General features: G+C 43.1%; 1 protein-coding gene across 1 annotated transcript in view; it reads right to left on the bottom strand.

Moving 5' to 3' along the window:
- The window catches only part of BACH2 (BTB domain and CNC homolog 2), a 138,275-nt gene that overhangs the window by 9,079 nt on the left and 108,614 nt on the right, over positions 1–20,582 (bottom strand). Inside the window, exon 4 of the mRNA XM_024202727.2 lies at positions 9,814–11,358. Coding sequence (XP_024058495.1) covers positions 9,814–11,358 — 1,545 coding nt within the window. The remainder of the gene's footprint in view (positions 1–9,813; positions 11,359–20,582) is intronic.

The raw sequence follows: 20,582 nt of genomic DNA, 5'->3' as shown, positions 1-20,582 counted from the left end.
TCAGGTGACTGGAATTTTTCCTATCTAGTGAGTATCTTTAGCTTTTCACTTTTTATTTCTAACTGAATTTCCACAGCATCTTACTTGGGCTGCCAAGTCTCTAACAAAATACCAGCAAGGTGGCGGAACCTCCTTGACCCTAGCAGCAACATTAAAACAAGTGAAGGAGCCCACAGGGAAGGGTGTGTAATAAAGCAGGGACCCCTAGACATTGACAGCATCTTTAAACACAGATCCAAAAAATCTTGCTCTTTTGGCATTTGCTTTGTTTGCACAACAACGTAAAAACTGCTAGCGCATTCTTTTACACTGAAAGTGGCAGCCTAGTGACAGCCTGTGGTACTTAAACAGCTTGGCCCTGACACAGCTTGCAGCTCCTGGTGAGTACATCTAAAATATGGATTGTATTCTAGGAGTGACTTTTTGTGGGGAGTGAGAATTGTTTGTTATATTCTGAGGATACAATCACTGCTGTTATTTCTGATACTGTTTTCCTAAAATGCATTTAAAGGGGGAATTCTCAAAAGCGCTCTACATTGGCCCAACTTGACTGCCATTGAAGTCATAGTGTTGGCTCCCAACGGGAGCAGCGTCAGGCCAACAATGGGGCTTTTGAAAACCCCGCTCCCCCTGCACAAACACTGTGATATATTTATTTTTGTACACTGTGGTGAAAGCTTACAGAAATTGCTTTTTCTGACCACAATCTCCCCTCCTTACCCAGTGGAAAACCCATGAGAGGCCAAAGTCTAAAGAACAAAGAACAAAAACCTTCTCTACAAGGGGCCTTCTAGCCTATGGCAAACAAACCTAACAAGATGAAAACCAAGACATATGTGGGATAATCACGCATAACAGAGTTTTGGAATGGGAAGTCTAAGGACTGCTCACTCTGTCTTGCCCTTTCAATATACTCTTTTCTCTTTTTTCTCCACCAGCCACAGTCCTTCTCCCACCTAGATCCTGCCAGTCACTGTATCACCCATCCACAGTCTTCTACAGACAACAGTTTTCACTCTGGTCTGCCACTCCTCCCACCCTCTGCAGCCACAGTTTTTCCACCATTCATTATGTGGATGCTACTTCAGTGGGCCAATGAAGCTGATCAGCTCCTAGTCAGCACTGTGGCTAAGGACATGTGACCATCAGACTGGATACAAGGGTGACAACTCTCCAGAAATCACAGATTACTATTGCATTTATTAATAGGGACCCAGTACCGGGTTGTCTGGGCTGACTTTACATGGCACAGACTGGAATTCATTAACACTTCCAAACATAGGGAGCAAATATATTTCTTCCCTCTCAAACTGCTGATCCCTTTAAAACTTTAATATTTAGTTTTTGGTCACCAGATGAGCAGAGAACTGTTCCAGCTGTCACTTGACATGAAGGCGTCTGGACTCTCATTGAAGATAGTTTGTCTTTAACATCCTCAATTGTACCAGCACTGCTTTTGTGAAAATTTCCTTTGAAAAGTGAGTCCCTAAATCCAAGTGGGAAATTCTTAAATACAAATGATAGACATATTGAATGTGATTCCTTAGATATTAATATTTCTTGGAAAACTCAGCCTCCTAACTCCTTCTGCCCTTGTTTATTCTTTTCAGGAAAACTGCAGCTAAGTGACCTGAGTTTAGATTTTATTTTTACCTAACACAGAAGAATCTGATGCAACAAATACATAGATTTCATTACAAATGATGTTTACAGGCAGGTTGCACCCAGATTGTTTTATAGCAGCAAAAGGATATTTAGGAATATACATTTTAAGAAAACAAAGTATCATTGGGGAGAACGTTTCTGTTCTGGAAGGTCTTATTTTTTTTTGCTGTTTTAAGCAAGACTGTTGGAAATTGGTCGTGAAGCAAAAACAGCTGTATTCTTGTCAGTGGTATTACATTCCAATAATTGACTTTAAATACTCTCCAGAGGCTGAGAGGAATGAGTGAAGAGAAGGATTTGTATGAAATTGGCCATTACATTAAACAATATGCCAATTCCATAAAATCACAGCAGCTCAAAGTACTCTGGTGCAGATAGTCTCTCCTTTCTGCTCCTATAACTGTACTGCATTGTAACAGGGATATTTCTGCTTGCACCTGCTATTTTATCTATCAAAGGTAATTGAAGACAAAAACATCAGTAACCCCATCTTTCCAAAGGAAGAGACATACAACACAGAGGCATTCCCCACCCACCACCACCAAATATTTTCTGAATTAACTGATTTGAGTACATGTGCTTCTGCGTGGCCCACATTCCCCAAGAGATCAAAGTCACCAAAGTCTGGGCACTGATGACACGTTGGGACCCAAATCAAGAATGACAGGTCTAAAATCCAAGTGACATTAGATCTTTGATAACTGAGGGTCAGAGTCCATCAGCCATACATACAAATTGCAATCAATGGGAATACTCAAGGAGCAAGTTACTGCTCAGTGTGAGTGGGGAGGCAGAATATAGCCCCTTAGGTACTAGGGATTAATTATACTCACTCAACTATTTCATCAGCTACACTTTAAAATACAAACAAACAACCCATGAATAATTTCATCTTATGCTGCATGGAGACTGAGGAACTAGAGACCAGTCTGCAAAGTAATAAAGATGGCAAGGGGCAAAAATCACATTTTCAAGGTTGGAGAAAGCTCCAATGAAAAGTCTATAAAGAGGCAGCTGACAGCAGTGGTTACATTTTCAGAACATTACATGTGCTGCCTACTGATCTGATTGGCAGCAGAGTTGCTAAAACTAGGCATAATGATTTGAAAATGCACCCTACACCCCCAGGTATTTTACATTGTTTGATGGCTTTACCAGAAGCTAATTTCCAGGGACATGGATATTATAGAGTTTCTTGAGATGTCTATATGATAAGACACTTCTTAAATGAGATTGCATTGTATTTCTATCAGCTGTTCTATTGGAATAGCCTTCTCAAATTCTCTTTTCAATCAAAGATCTGAAGTGGGACTTAGTGCTCACACAATCTAATTTCCCGTTACCTTGGATTGTTTATCTGGGTTCAGAGATCAATACCATCTCATGGAGTATTAATTTACTCCCACTAACAATACTTTTCATCAATACATCTTAAAGTGTCCTGCAAAAGTGGACAAGCACTATCATAATTCCTGTCTTGTACATGAGGCACAGAGAATTGACTTGCCCAGTATTACATAGAAAGTCAATGGCAGAATCAGAAATAGAAGCCAAGCATCTTAATGCCCAGCCCTATGCTCAGTCCACTAGACCACAACTTGCAGCCAAGGGCATTCTGAAGCCAGCTTCAATACCCCATCTGTCTGTTTCTCCCATTAATGTCTTCCTCCTTTTGTCTTCGCCACACCGTATGCAAACAAAGCTCTCTCTGAGACGATCCACAAGGCCCCCCCATCCTCCTCATTCAACTCCTTCAGACTTACTTCTGCTGCAGCATCCACACACAGCCAAAGACAGCTAATTAGTCATTTAAAACAATAACAAAAATCCCAACCTCCCATTCTCTTTACTACACCATGCTATGCATTTGCCTTCACTGAGTAACGGAATGATTTTGTGCTATCACTGTCTTCTCTCCTCCACCCTCTCCCTGCTGTCTTGTTCCCCCTTGTAAATGTGACATCTAATATAGGGCAATAATATTGTGACATGGCCATTCAGGGGCAAGAGGCCTCACCCACTCCTACGTGGCTGCTTTAGGACCTGGATCTCGGATCTGGGTCCAGTTCAATGCTCTGGATATCCCACCCCCCAGGAAGCAAAGGGGCAAGAGGAGGTGGAACACTATCTCCCCTTTCCCCCCTCTCCCCACACCCCCCACCCCGCTCCCATCACAGAAGTAGGAAGAAAGATGCACACTTTCAAAACTACTTCACTGCCACAAATGGTGACTCCAAGTCACGATGCCTCCTGGGCCTGTTCAGCTGCACACCACCCTTTATTTAGAGCCAAGCATAAAACAGCCCCCTCCAATCTCCTCCATGTAACGGTTATGGCTTGCTGTTTTGGGAGGCACCAGTTGTGAACTGAGTGAGTGACGAACAGAAGAGAGGCAAACAGAGGGAGTTTGCCTGGGAGTTCGCCTGTGGGAAGTTCCCACAGAGTTTTTTTGCCTTTCAGGCTTCTGTGAGCAGTAAATACAACATCTGAAGGGAAGACAATACGGATAGTGAGTGATCAGCTGTTGTGACCTGCACAGGATGTGCCTTGTTTGTCTTTCTTCCAAAGGATAGAAGCGAATTCGTCTGTATGAAGTGCAAGCTGGTCTCCATATTGGAAGACAAGGTTAAAGGACTAGAGACCCAAGTATCAACCCTGTGTTGCATCAGAGAAAATGAAGACTTTCTGGATAGAAGTCAGCGTTTGGTACTGCAAGTACAGCATGCTGAAGAATCAGAGAGGGCAGTGCAGAACGGGGGGAGAAAACTGGCAACATGTGACCTCCAGAAGAAAAAAGAGGAGAACCCATGTACCCCCAATGCAGATAAAGGTAAGAAACCATTTTCATGCTCCCTGCACAGGTACAACGGTGGAGAATGATTTGGAAGAGTCATCTGAGAGAAGGGATCAGAAGGAGACCCCATTGACCGGAAGGCATGGAATGCATTGTCCTAGGGATGGGGGTTCGCTTACCACCACTCCCAAGAGGAGGAGACAGGTGGTGGTGGTCGTCAGGGACTCCCTCCTAAGGGGGACGGAATCATCCATCTGCCGTCCACACTGGGAAACTCGAGAAGTGTGCTGCTTGCCTGGAGCAAGAATTCGGGATGTGACGGAGAGTCTGCTGAGACTGATCAAGCCCTCGGACCGCTACCCCTTTCTACTTCTCCACATGGACACCAATGATACTGCCTTGAGCGGGTTACTGCAGACTACGTGGATCTGGGAAGAAGGATGAAGGAGTTTGAGGCGCAAGTCGTGTTCTCGTCCATCCTCCCTGTTGAAGGAAAAGGCCCAGGTAGGGACCATCGAATTATGGAAGTAAATGCTTGGTTGTGCAGGTGGTGTCGGAGAGAGGGTTTTGGATTCTTTGACCATGGGATGTTGTTCCAGGAAGGATTGCTAGGAAGAGATGGGACCCACCTAATAAAGAGAGGGAAGAGCATCTTCACAGGTAGGCTTGCTAACCTAGCGAGGAGGGCTTTAAACTAGGTTCGTCAGGGAATGGAGACCTAAGCCCTGAGGTAAGTGGGGAAGTGGGATACGGGGAGGAAACACAAGGAGGATGGTGCAAGAGGGGAGGCCTCCTGATTCATATTGAGAAAGTAGGGCAATCGGCTACTTAGCTTAGATGCCTGTATACGAACGCAAGAAGCCTGGGAAACAAGCAGGAAAAATTGGAAGTCCTGGCACAGTCAAGGAACTATGTGATTGGAATAACAGAGACTTGGTGGGGTAACTCACATGACTGGAGCACTGTCATGGATGGGTATAAAGTGTTCAGGAAGGACAGGCGGGGGAGAAAAGGTGGAGGAGTTGCATTGTATGTAAGAGAGCAGTATGTTTGCTCAGAACTCCAGTATGGAACTGGAGAAAAGCCTGTTGAGAGTCTTTGGGTTAAGTTTAGAGGTGAGAGCAACAAGGGTGATGGGCATCTGCTATAGACCACCAGACCAGGAGGATGAGGTAGACAAGGCTTTATTTGGACAACTAACAGAAGTTTCTAGATCACAGGCCCTGGTTCTCATCAGGGATTTCAATCACTCTGACATCAGCTGGGAGAGCAATACAACAGTGTAGAGACAATCCAGGAAGTTTTTGGAGAGTGTTGGGGACAACTTCCTGGTGCAAGTGCTGGAGGAACCAACTAGGGGCCATGTTCACCTTGACCTGTTGCTCACAAACAGGGAAGAATTAATAGAGGAAGTAGAAGTGGGTGGCAACCTGGGCAGCAGTGACCATGAGATGGTCGAGTTCAGGATCCTGACAAAAGGAAGAAAGGAGAGCAGCAGAATACAGACCCCGGACTTCAGAAAAGCAGACTTTGACTCCCTCAGAGAACTGATGGGCAGGATCCCCTGGGAGGCTACTATGAGGGGAAAAGGAGTCCAGGAGAGCTGGCTGTATTTTAAAGAAGCTTTATTGAGGGCGCAGGAACAAACCATCCCGATGTGCAGAAAGAATAGTAAATATGGCAGGCGACCCAGCTGGCTTAACAGAGAAATCTTTGGTGGGCTTAAACACAAAAGAGAAGTTTACAAGAAGTGGAAACTTGGACAGATAACTAGGGAGGAATATAAAAAATATTGTTCGAGTATGCAGGAGTGAAATCAGGCAGGCCAAAGCACAATTAGAGTTGTAGCTAGCAAGAGATGTGAAGAGTAACAAGAAGGGTTTCTACAGGTATGTTAGCAACAAGAAAAAGGTCAGGGAAAGTGTGGGACCCCTTACCGAATGAGGGAGGCAACCCAGTGACAGATGATGTGGAAAAATCTGAAGTACTCAATACTTTTTTTGCCTCGGTCTTCACAGACAAGGTCAGCTCCCAGACTGCTGCACTGGGCAGCACAGTATGGGGAGGAGGTGAGCAGCCCTCAGTGCTGAAAGAACAGGTTAAGGACTATTTAGAAAAGCTGGACATGCACATATCCATGGGACTGCATCTAATGCATCCGAGGGTGATGAGGAAGTTGGCTGATGTGATTGCAGAGCCATTGGCCATTATTTTTGAAAAACTTGTGGCAATCCGGGGGAGGTCCCAGATGATCATAAAAAGGCAAATATAGTGCCCATCTTTAAAAAAGGGAAGAAGGAAAATCCGGGAACTATAGACCGGTCAGTCTCACTTCAGCCCCTGGGAAAATCATGGAGCAGGTCCACAAGGAATCCATTTTGAAGCACTTGGAGGAGAAGAAGGTGATCAGGAACAGTCAGCATGGATTCACCAAGGGCAAGTCATGCCTGACCAACCTGATTGCCTTCTATGAAGAGATAACTGGCTCTGTGGATATGGGAAAAAGCAGTGGACGTGATATACCTTGACTTTAGCAAAGACTTTGGATACAGTCTCCCATAGTATTCTTGCCAGCAAGTTAGAGAAGTATGGATTGGATGAATGGACTATAAGGTGGATAGAAAGCTGACTAGATTGTCGGGCTCAACGGGTAGTGATCAACGGCTCAATGTCTAGTTGGCAGCTGGTATCAAGCGGAGTGCCCCAGGGGTCGGTCCTGGGACCAGTTTTGTTCAACATCTTCATTAATGATCTGGATGATGGGGCGGATTGCACCCTCAGCAAGTTTATGGATGACACTAAGCTGGGCGTAGAGGTAGATACACTGGACGGTAGGGATAGGGTAAAGAGTAACCTAGACAAATTGGAGGAATGGGCCAAAAGAAATCTGATGAGGTTCAGCAAGGACAAGTGCAGAGTCCTGCACTTAGGATGGAAGAATCCCATGCACTGCTACAGGCTGGGGACCGACTGGCTAAGCGGCAGTTCTGCAGAAAAGGACCTGGGGATTACAGTGGACGAGAAGCTGGATATGAATCAACAGTGCGCCCTTGTAAGCAAGAAGGCTAATGGCATATTGGGCTGCATTAGTAGGAGCATTGCCAGCAGATCGAGGGAAATGATTATTCCCCTCTATTCGGCACTGGTGAGGCCACATCTGGAGTACTGTGTCCTGTTTTGGGCCCCCCACTACAGAAAGGATGTGGACAAATTGGAGAGAGTTCAGCGGAGGGCAACAAAAATGATTAGGGCCTGGGGCACATGACTTATGAGGAGAAGCTGAGGGAAACAGGCTTATTTAGTTTGCAGAAGAGAAGAGTGAGGGGGTATTTGATAGCAGCCATCAACTACCTGAAAGGGGGTTCCAAAGAGGATGGAGGTAGGCTGTTCTCAGTGGTAGCAGGTGACAGAACAAGGAGCAATGGTCTCAAGTTATAGTGAGGGAGGTCTAGGTTGGATATTAGGAAACACTATTTCACTAGGAAGGTGGTGAAGCACTGGAATGCGTTACATAGGGAGGTGGTGGAATCTCCATCCTTAGAGGTTTTTAAGGTCCGACTTGACAAAGCTCTGGCTGGGATGATTTAGTTGGGGTTGATCCTGCTTTGAGCAGGGGATTGGACTAGATGACCTCCTGAGGTCTCTTCCAACCCTAATCTTCTATGATTCTATGAACCACACCTCAGGAAGAAGGCAGGAATAACAATACATAGCAGCAATTGGTAGAAGTGGGGCATAAAATAACGGGTTTTTTGTGTCCCTCTCTTTCTCTTTTCACCCCTGTGGGCCTGAGTCCAGTCAGTTCTATCCTAGGCTCTCACAACATATGCTAACCCAGGCAATGAATTTACCTGCTTTCCATGCTAGAGCAGCAGGTCTCAAGGCAATGTTTTATTGTTCTGACCCAGGACAGCAGATATGCAGTTCCATATAGAAATTACTCCAGTACACTTGCCTCAATTCCCTAATGGAATTCTGTAAAAACACCCATTCTCTTTTCAGCTCTCAAGCTATGCACTGTACCTTCATTCTCCCAAGCTTATAAATTTACACTGAAATACTCACTCCTAGTTAGTGAACAGCCACCACAGCATTTATACCTGGCCTTTTTGCCTTTGTAAATTACCCTATTTCTTCTCACTGATGGAAGAACATTTGTCAGTGCTGCATGGAAATTCACAGCTTGTTTCTTGGTCCCATACACTTTCCCTGCTTCTCTCAATCGTTTCTGTAAATTCACGGATAACAATCCTCGATGTTTTATGCAACTGTCTGCTACAGTTCTTCAGTAACGAGGAAAGAGTGGTCCTAGGCAGGAAGTACAATCCAAATAATCAATTTGATGAGAGGCAAAGCTCACTGGTTGCAAATAAAGACAACACATAGGGAGGCTGCACAGTTTAGAGCAGTGGTGGGCAACTGTGGCCTGCGGGGCATGAGACATTTTGGTGACATTGACCATCTGCAGGCACTGCCCCCTGCAACTCCCAATGGCTGCGGTTCACCATTCCCGACCAATGGAAGCTGCGGGAAGAGGCGGCCAGCACATCACTGCGGCCCGCTGCTTCCCACAGCTCCCATTGGCCGGGAGCAGCAAATTGTGACCACTGGGAGCTGCAGAGGGCCGTGCCTGCGGACGGTCAGTGTTAGCAAAATGTCTCGCGGCCCGCAATTAGATTACCCTGATGGGCTGCATGCTGCCCTCGAGCCGCAGGTGGCCCACTACTGGTTTAGAGGATAGGCCATGAGACTGGGAGGAAGCGAACCTGGGTTCTGTTCCTAGCTCTGTCACTGACCAGCTGTGTGACTTTAGGTTAGTTGTTTCCCCTCCCACCCTTTGTCTGTCTCATACAGATTGCAAGTGATTTGGAGCAGGGACTCTGTTTATACAGGGCCATGCCTACTTCTACAAGGCCATAATCTTGGGCCCTGTAAGTGCTACCATAATATTACACTCTATAAACCAAGCTGGAGGAAACAGTACAGTTTAAGAGTGAAAATATACTTTAATTCCTTACAATAGATATATTTTTGGCTAGGTGCAAGAAAGAAAAAGAGAGGTGGGCAGCATTTCTGTGAACATAAATTTACTCTCATAATTCAGCTGTTTGCTGCTGCTTGTTTAATATTAAAATTTCAGTAAGTGCCAAGTCTCTAGGAACTCAACACAGCTATTCATGATCTCTCCTCTGTTAACCATGCAGATTCAGTTGACGAGGAGATGAATACATATTACCGTTTGCCTCTGTAAATTAGAAAGTGCTGGGCAAATGCCAAAAGTTATTTAAGAGAATAAAGGACTGATTCAATGGGTCACAATGACTGTTACATGTGTACTTATCTTAATTCCCTACCTCATGTCCTCTGTCTTGCACAGGACATGATTCACTGTCTGCTTCTGAGAACGACCCAGACTCATCACTGGAGTTTGTTCCATAGGATGGCTCACATTTAATCTGGGGTCTGACTTGGTTGTACATTCCATCTCCCATCATGCCTGGCTCCTGATGTTCAGGGGCCAGGAATCGAGCTCCTTGGGAACAGGGGGAAGATGAAAACTCACACAGAGGGAGGCTACAGGGAGAACCAACACTGCCATCCTCTGCATATGAGTAGGAGGAACATGAGCTAGAGGTCCTGGTTCTGGTTTCCAAAGGAGGAGAGCGAGGGCAAACTTTAATTGGCACCGGGCAGCTGGTATTAGGCCGCATCCTTCCTGGCAAGTGATCAGCTGTCAGTCCACTGTGGGAATAGGTCTGTGAACTAGGAAGGGATTGGCTGCCTCCAGCCCACAGACCCTTTGGCACAGTCTCAGTGAGGTCTTTGTCCAAGTTGCTCACACCAGAATATGAATGCACTGAAGTGTTTACTTGGTCACAAGCATTTGAAGAGAATATAACACTCCTCCTGTCCAGTTCACCTTCCTGTTTACAGAGTGCTTCAAAACCAGGCCCTCTGAGTGGCGATCCCATTGTGAAGTTGGAAGTATCCTTCTGAATGGCATGGGACTGTCCATAATTCCCTGTGAAAGGGCTGTAGTCAGTTTTCTGGTCACCCTGAGTTGTCCCTTTGTCCAAAGGGCATGCTGGACCCCTGGCAAAGTGCTGTTGGGAAGTACTGGGGAAGCCAACCAAATCTACGCTTTTTGTTCTGTTGAAGAAAGACCTTAAGCAGGAAGGAGAGGACACACTTTTAGACCTGTCAACACAAGTGGGACTTGGCTGTTTCCTGTCCATTTCAACATCCCCTTCTTTATCCCTGATGTCAGGTTCATCTCCAGACAGGCAAAGCGTGATGCTTTCTTCATCGTTTTCCTCATTCTGAGGTTCGCTTTTTATCTGCCCCACAGCAAGTCCTGATTTGAGGCCATTTCCAGAACTCTCTTCACTGAATGTGCTTGCAAAACCTGAGGTACTGATGTGTGATGTGTTGTAGACATTCTTGGTACAAGCAAGCTGGTATTTCTTATATCTTGGGTACCGTGTTACTGAGTCTTTGTCCAAACTGTCCTTGCTATCTCTCAGCATGTCAGAGTCAGGCAGCATCCCTTCTTCCTTGTCTGCTCCAGAACTAGTGGATTCAAAGTTAAAGGGTTCCTGATGCATTCTTTCCCTTGGGCAGGATATCTTTGAAGTCTCTGATTCCATAGTTTCCTCCTCTTCTCCATCAGAGTTCTCTTCATCGTGCATTCTCTGACAGGTGGTATCCTTTTTGCACAGGAACAGGCCATCTTCATTGTTCAGCAGCTGAGTCTGAAGGAAACTGAAGCAGGAGTCCTCCAGGTTGTGCATGCGCAGGAATTCAGCACAGTGGATGACCTCCTGGATGTTTTCTCTGCTGAGTAACAGCTTAGCAGTGTAGGCAAACTGTAACAATGGACCAAATCCTCTGGCAGTGACCTGCAAAAAAAACAACAATAGGGAAATTGACATCATTACCATCAGTACAGCTATTGTCCCAAGCCTTTCAAGTGTAGTTAGATAACCTGACAGCTCTAATGTCCATAAATAAATACTGTAAAGTACCAGTTAATCTTTTATCAGGTCAGCCATTATGCTACTTCCAATAATTAATGCTGTCTGCTCTGTGTTGCTTTTATACCTCATATTACAGGCTGAACTAAACATTACTTAGGGTACGTCTTCACTACCCGCCGTATTGGCGGGTAGCAATCGATTTATCCGGGATTGATATATCGCGTCTCGTTAAGACGCGATATATCGATCCCCGAACGCGTTCAACGTCGACTCCGGAACTCCACCAGAGCGAGCGGCGGTAGCGCAGTCGACAGGGGAGCCGTGGCTGTCGATCCCACGCTGTGTGGACCCCAGGTAATTCGATCTTAGATACTTCGACTTCAGCTATGCTATTCACGTAGCTGAAGTTGCGTATCTTAGATCGATCCCCCCCCCCAGTGTAGACCTGCCCTTAGACTGAGTGACTTAAAGAGCTATGAACAAGGCATTTAAAAGATGTAAAAATATACATTAGCATACACACTATTAATCTGTCAATGAATGAATTCATAGTTCTCCGTTAACATGATGCATTGTAACAAGAAGATACAAATGAAAGTATGATTCTTCTAACCCTGGTGCAGAATGGGTTGGAGGATAAAGGTGTCATTTAATCTGAACACTGTTTTGGGAGGGAAACATGTATGCTGAATGTTATATGAAAATTCAGATAAGAACTTTTCCCCCTAGTCTGAAAGGCAACCAGGCTAATGTTTCCTCAAATCTATGCTAGTCACCATTTATCTAGTTGCTATTTCACAAATAATGGAAGATTTTGAATTTGTACTGCACATGGGTTCTCCTCAATCAGAGGAATTGCATTATTTCTGGTTTCAGTGAATATGAATTACAGCATGCAGGGAATAGGTTCACATTCATATTCAACTGCTACAAGTCACACAGAGCCCTAGCCTGGAACATAATTTTACTCTATTTTTCTTTGGGAATGAATTAGTTATTTCCTGGATCGTATTATACATATACACCACACACATATTATATATAAGGAATATATACCCTCACATGTATACATGCACACCTCCCCCCTGCGCCCCCTCAGATATGTTGTGGTGATATCCATACACAGAGCCATGTGATAAATTGCATATATCATGCACTTTTGACTACTGTACCTCACCTGCATCCTGCCCATTAATCCATTGCAATTGACTTCAACTAAAGGTTTTTCCCATCTGTCCTCCCCCACAAGTTATTCTGGGCTGAAGCGCAGCAAAAGCACTACTCGTTCCCAGAGCTGCAAGAAGTTTAAGATCTGCTATGTCTTGACTAATCCAGGACTAGAAATGGAAGCATCTTAATGGAAAAGGGAAATTTCTAGCTTTTTCTGGTCCCCATCCTTTGTATTCTGAAAAGCAGACTCGTGCCAAATTTTCGCTGACAGATCAGTCCAAAGCTGTGGCTCACAGTCAAGGAACAAGATTTCTAAGACAGGAAGGATTGCCAGTGGTTAGGACACTAAGATGGGACTAAAAAAAAAAACAGCGTTAAATTCCTTGCAGCACCCAAGTCTTCCTGTATGACACTGGGAAGTCACTGAGCCTCTCTGTGCCTTAGGTCCCCGTTTGTAAAATAGGGAAGCTGGTTCCTATCACACAGAGGTATTGTGAAGATAAATACATTAAAGATCACGAGGCACTCCGATATGATGATAGCAGGGGACAGATAAGTACCCTAAGATAGGCAGATGGCTTTCCAATGAGTTACACAGCACCTGCTTTACCTGTGCAACGTTCTGATAAATCAGATTTTAAATCTGAAAAGTTAGGATAGTAATCATAGATATGTAGGGCTGAAAGGGACTTTGAGAGATTATCTAGTCCCCTGAGCTGAGGCAGAACCAAGTAAATCTAGATCATCCCTGACTGGTGTTTATCTAACCTCTTCTTAAAAACCTCCAAGGACAGAGATTCCACAACCTCCTTTAGTAACCTGTTCCAGTGTGTAACTATCCTTATGTTAGAAAGTTTTTCCTAACATCTAACCTAAATCTCCCTTGCTGCAGATTAAGCCCCTTACTTCTTGTCCGACCTTCGGTGGACATGGAGAACAATTGATCACCGTCCTCTTTGTAACAGCCCCTAATATAATTGAAGACTTACCGGGTCCTCTCTCAGTCTTCTTTTCTCAAGACTAAACATGACCAGCATTTTTTTTAAACTTTTCCTCACAGGTTAGGTTTTCTAAACCTTTCATCATTTCTGTTGCTCCTTTGGACTCTCTCCAATTTGTCCACATCTTTCCTAAAGTGTGGCACGCAAAATTGGACACAGTACTCCAGTTGAGGCCTGTTAATACACCCCAGAATGATATTAGCCTTTTTCACAACTGCATCATATTGCTGACTCATATTCAATTTGTGATCCACTATAGCCCCCAGATCCTTTACAGTTAGCCAGTTATTCTCCATTTTGTAGTTATACATTTGATTTTGCCTTTCTAAGTGAAGTACTTTGCACTTGTCTTTATTGTATTTAATCTTATTGAATTCAGACCAATTCTCCAATTTGTCAAGATCCTTTCAAATTCTAATCCTGTCCTCCAAAGTGCTTGCAACCCTTCCCAGCTTCCACAAATGTTATGAGCATACTCTCCATTATCGAAGTCATTAATAAAATATTGAATAGTACTGGACCCAGGATAGACCCCAGCAGCACCCACTAGATACGTCCTCCCAATTTGACTGCGAACCACTGATAACTACTTTTTGAGTAAGATCTTTCAACCAGTTGTGCACTTACTTTAGTTCATCTAGACCACATTTCCCTAGTTTGCTTATAAGAATGTCATGTGTGGCTGTGTCAAAAGTCTTACTAAAATCAAGATATATCATGTCTACTGCTTCCCCCCATGGGAACAGTTATGTATGTTTGGAATCGACTCACTCATAATGCTAAAGCCATGAGTGAGTCATGCAGGTCATTCCAAAGAAGTGCTTATAAATCCTTTGCCACACAGCACCATCAGGTACTTTGTACAGGCCACATATTTTAGAGAAAAAATGAAAGAGAGAACTTTAAAAAGAAACTATTGTAAAGCCAGGCTGTCAAGAGCCCTACTATATAAATCTTGGAAGGAGAGGAAAACAACAATCTTTTTAGACACTTCTTAAAATTGCTCTCAATAGATTTTCTATACAAAACAGTACCGCAATAAATGCTATTTTAGGCTACGTCTTCACTACGGGGGGGGGGGTCGATTTAAGATATGCAAATTCAACTACGCGAATAACGTAGCTGAATTCGACGTATCGCAGCCGACTTACCCCGCTGTAGGGACGGTGGCAAAATCGACCTCTGCGGCTTCCCGTCGACGGCGCTTACTCCCACCTTCGCTGGTGGAGTAAGAGCGTCGATTCGGGGATCGATTGTCGCGTCCCGATGGGACGCGATAAATCGATCCCCGAGAGGTCGATTTCTACCCGCCGATTCAGGCGGGTAGTGTAGACCTAGCCTTAGAAAACTTCTAACTTGACTGCTTGTGTCTTACACAATTCTTGCAACAAAGCCTATACATTCCCCTTTTACAATATGCCTCTGGTGGAAAATTGCCTAGATTTAAGAGTTGGCTATTGAACTGATCTTTGCTCTGTCAGTGTTACATTTTTTGCCTGTTAGATTGTCAGTTCACTGAAAGTGTATCTGCATTTTATCTACACTCAGTTTGATTAGCAAGACTGCTCGGAAACTTTAAACATAAGAACGGCTATACAGGGTCAGACCAAAGTTCCATCTAGCCCAGTATCCTGTTTTCCAACAGTGGCCAATGGCAGGTGCCTCAGAGAGAATGAACAGAACAGGCAATTACCAAGCGATCACCATCCCGTCGCCCACTCCCAGCCTCAGCAAACAGAGGCTAGGGACACCATCCCTGCCCATCCTGGATAACAGTCATTGATGTACCTATCCTCCATGAATTTATCTAGTTCTTTTTTGAACCCTGTTATAGTCTTGGCCTTCACAACATCCTCTGGTAAAGAGTTCCACCAGTTGACTGTGCATTGTGTGAAGAAATACTTCCTTTTGTTTGTTTTATACCTGCTGCCTATTAATTTTATTTGGTGACCCCTAGTTCTTGTGTTATGAGAAGGAGTAAATAACATTTCCTTATTTACTTTCTCCACACCAGTCATGATTTTATAGACTTCAATCATATCCCCCCTTAGTCATCTCTTTTCCAAGCTGAAAAGTCCCAGTCTTATTAATCTCTCCTCATAAGGAAGCTGTTCCATACCCCTAATCATTTTTGTTGCCTTTTACTGTACCTTTTCCAATTCCAATACATCTTTTTTGAGATGGGGTGACCACATCTGCATGCAATATTCAAGATGTGGGCATACCATGGATTTATAGAGAGGTAATATGATATTTTCTGTCTTATTATCTATCCCTGTCTTAATGATTCCCAACATTCTGTTAGCTTTTTTGACTGCCGCTGTACATTTAGTGGATGTTTTCAGAGAACTATCCACAATGACTCTAAGATCTCTTTCTTGAGTGGTAACAGCTAATTTAGACCCCATCATTTTATATGTACAGTTGGGATTATGTTTTCCAATGTGCATTACTTTGCATTTATCAACATTGAATTTCATCTGCCATTTTGTTGCCCAGTCACCCGGTTTTGTGAGATCCCTTTGTAACTCTTTGCAGTCAGCTTTGGACTTAACTATCTTGAGTAATTTTGTATCATCTGCAAATTTTGCCACCTCACTGTTTACCCCTTTTTCCAGATTATTTATGAATATGTTAAACAGTACTTGTCCCAGTACAGACCCCTGGGGGACACCACTATTTACTTCTCTCTCCATTCTGAATACTGACCATTTATTCCTACCCTTTGTTTCCTATCTTTTAACCAGTTACCGAACCATGAGAGGATCTTCCCTCTTATCCCATGACAGCTTACTTAGCTTAAAAGCCTTTGGTGAGGGACCTTGTCAAAGGCTTTCTGAAAATCTAAGTATACTATAACCACTGGATCACCCTTGTCCACATGCTTGTTGACCGCTTAAAGAATTCTAATAGATTGATGAGGCATGATTTCTCTTTACAAAAACCATGTTGACTCTTCCCCAACAAATCGTGTTCATCTATGTGTCTGATAATTCTGTTTTTTACTATAGTTTCAACCAGTTTGCCGAGTACTGAAGTTAGTATTACCGGCTTGTAATTGCTGGGATCACCTCTGGAGCCTTTTTTAAAAATTGGCATCACATTAGCTATCCTCCAGTCATCTGGTACAGAAGGTGATTTAAATGTGCCACTCGGAAGCCAATTTTTTCTTGATAAGATCTTCAATAAATGGGTTTTTGTATGACTGCATATCTTGTAAAAATCAGCTACAACATGCGACTGTAAGAGCAGTAGATTATAGTGTATTTGAGATCAGAAGAGAGTCCGTGGAATAAAAAGGCTCTCATGGTAGTTATCTAACATAACCACTAGGGGGAATGACTGCAAAACAAATTGAAGCACTCGATGGCTCTGTCTACTATGTTTTCACCTGTGCTGTTTGCTATAATGTAGATAGTCTAAAGAACCTTGTAACTGACTTATAACATTCCACAATAAAGCTATCTTCCAGGCTGACTTGGTCTTTCACTCCTAATAACCCTAGATGATAAATAGAGTATTCAGGACATCTGTTTTATGCAGAGAATGTCAGAAGCAGAGCTCTTGCCACGCTAAGGAGGAAATATGGAAGACACCTCTTTAAAATATGTAGAAAAAACTTTGAATGAAGGGCAGATGAGAGAGACGGTCAGGCCCGCACCTTGAATTAATTTTGATCGGACACAGAAATTTTGTAACTATCACTGTCCCAATTCATTTACAGACACACAAAAGTAAAGTTACCATTAACGCACCAGAACGATCAAACTTTCAGCTCTAATAGACGCCCTCAGGGAGGAGTCTCTGAAATGTTTCAATTCAGAGCTAATGTTTTAAACTATACAAGCAATAACTTTGATAATAAATGCATGCAAACACTTGCTGGTAAGTGTTAAAACCAGCAGAATCTCAGTAGCCTGAAGCTGTCTAAATAACGATTTGGCCTCTATTGTGGGTCCACCTTCTTACTGCCGTTGGAACTGCTTATATTTAATTCACTGTGACAAGAAAGCAGATATTCAGGCAGTGGAGTATGGTTATACATATTGCACATTTTGAAAAGGAAGATTTAAAAGCTGCATATATTACAGCTACCCAGGCACTTCCGTATCTATGGATTGGGTTTTTACAGCAGGAATGGTCCTTTAAAAAGATCACACTACAGATATGTCACAGTACAACAATTTGTGAATCCAAGGTGATATGTTTTACTAATGGAATTGGGGTTTATTAACCCAAAATAATGCTCCCCATTTATATTTTAGAGAAACATTGGGTAGATGGATACAATGCTACCCACAGACCGACACCACAACCAAACTTTATTTTTTATATTACAAATAAGATGTCCGATTTCCAGGATCTATTTGCTGCCAAATTTGAGAGGTGTTTTCAATAAAAATAAGCGTTCAACAAGACCGCTCAGTTTGTGAGAACATGTATGGAGCATCCTCTCCAAACGGATATGCCAGGCCACTACACCCCTAGCCTCTCATCATACACAGCTCTTCTGACTACTAGACAGAGTAGTTAAAAGTTTGTGTGTACAAAACCCCAACCTAGGAAACAAACAAGCTCTGGAACAATATATGTGTGCCAGCTCTCTGACCGTACACTGCATCCCTTTCTTTTACCTTTCATCCCTTTGCTGTCTTTTTGATTGTAAGCTGGGCTTTCTCCTCATATATATTTGAAATGTGCCTAGCACACTGTGGACTCTACCACAACCTAAGTAATGAACAATTTTATTTTGTTTTTCTTGTGTAACCCCCTGGTCTGTGGGCATTAAATATCTCACTCTGTGCCCCAGCCCCATTGGATACCAGACTGTCACAGCTCCACCCACAGAGACTGGCTCTTTGGCTCAAGTTACAGACACTCCTGTTTTTAGCTCAGGAGGTCCATGGTTCAGCTCCTGTGTTGGCCATGATGGCAGTTGTCATGCTTGCTTCCAATGATCGAAATTTAATGTGGAACCTAAGTCAATTTTGTCTTATGAAGCAACATGAGGCCTGGCTAGCGGTGTAATAGAGGAGTGTGATGCTGATCATCAGGAGCACTCTAGAAACTGTGTATAGTGGGGAGACGATTATTAAGAGATTCTGAGATTATAAGGCCGTAAGGGTCCACTGTGATCATCTAGTCTGACCTTCTGCATAAAACAGGCCATAGGACCTTCACTAAATTAATTCCTGTTTGAACGACAGCATATCTTTTAGAAATCGACTGGCTAATTAGCATTAGAAAATACTACATTTATTGATAAGACCATAAATTTATAGACTCGCAGAAACTAAGGATGCAAAACCCATTTAGATTATTCTGTCTCTCCCTTTGTTACCCAGAGAGTAATGAGTGTTTTGTTCTATCTAGTTTTAACTGGCTTAAGTGACGGGACTTCCACTACTTCCTCTGGGAGACTGTTACTAGAACCTACTTAAGACCTCACTGGTAGGAAATTTTGCTTCCCTTATTTTCAATCACACAATTTTTTGTTTTATCTCCTTGGATCACTCTAAACAATTCCTCTCCCTCCTGGGCATTTAGACATTTCAAATACTTGCAGAATTACCATATTCCTTACCTCCCACTCGTCTTTACTTGGTATTAAATCCTCAATAAACCAAAAACTAGATAATCTAAGGGAAATATTTGGAAAATAATGGTACTCTCGGACATTTGGGGGTGAGAATGGGAAGCAGCTTAGGCCTGAGCTGACAACGGAAAAACGTTAGCAAAAAAGACCAACCCCATTGTGGCTGCAAACGCAAAGGGATGGAGGTATCGTTCTTATATAGAAATGTCCAGAACTATCTGCAGTATTCTAGGAGTAGGAAGATTGTAGCCAGTCTCTAAATGTATTCGTGACATTTCACTGGAAATGCTCCATAGCGTTCAGGGCAGTTCAGTACTAGCAAAATGTCAATAAATGGGAGCTGAATTCAAAGAAGAATGAGAGAAGTGATTAAGGGGCTGGGAGAGATTGACTTATGAGGAAATAGTGAAAGAACTAAAAAATTGGCTAAGTGATAGCTAAAGTGGATGAGATTCCATATACAGTACTCTGAAGGGTGTAAACGCTGAGGAGAGAGAGGAATTGTTTAAGATATTAAAAGGAGGCACTGGTGGGTGCAAATGGGATAAAACTGAAAAAGGGAAAATGTACGCACATTTTTTTATACTCAACCTAGTCGTTAATTGTCTTAAGAGTGTGGAATGGCTTCCCAAGCAAAGTGATGAATGCCTTGTTGCTTGAAACTTGACAAAGCAGTGAAGAATATATTGCACAGAAAAAAATCTTGTCCTGGCAGGGACTGACTAGATGATTTGGTGAGTCTTTTCCAGCTCTAATTTCTAGGACTGTGTGAGTGACATCATTCATAACTTATCAGAGAATAACCAAAAGCAGCTGATTCATTAGTAAAAATATATCTTGGGTGTTTAAAAGAATAATTCTTTACAAACCAGCAAGAGGCATTAACTTGCTCCACTGGATGCAAAAAGTTCTGTGGAGTGTTAGCCACATAACTCTCATTGATCAGAACTTTGCAATGCTTTGAGAACTTAGGGATAGGTATAAGAACAGCTGAAGGCCTTCTTTCTGAAAGCACTTATGCAGACAATTAACTTTACACTCTCATGTGGAAAGCTAAGCGTGCATGTAAAGTGCTTGCAGGATCACAGTTTAAGTTTATAATATTCAGAATTTGTAATCTAAGGGCATCACAAAAGCATCTAAAAACAGTACAAATAGTTTCCCATCATCTCTATCTCCAAAAATTGATTTAACTAATTTAAACCATTTTTTGCGAGGCAGGGGAAAAAGAAAATGTAGATCAAGGCTGACACTTTGAATGTCAAATTCCAAACTTAACTATTAATTAAAAATACTGAGTAATAAACATATAGGAAAGTAAGTGTGTGTGTGTGTGTGTGTGTGTGTGTGTGTGTGTGTGTGTGTGTGTGTGTGTGTGT

This window comes from Terrapene carolina, unplaced genomic scaffold (genome assembly GCF_002925995.2).
Source record: "Terrapene carolina triunguis isolate 2854851 unplaced genomic scaffold, T_m_triunguis-2.0 Scaffold42, whole genome shotgun sequence".
In the NCBI taxonomy this organism is placed as follows: domain Eukaryota; kingdom Metazoa; phylum Chordata; order Testudines; family Emydidae; genus Terrapene; species Terrapene triunguis.
The sequence above is the reverse complement of the archived record's forward strand: the minus strand, read 5'-3'. Positions and strand labels throughout refer to the sequence as shown.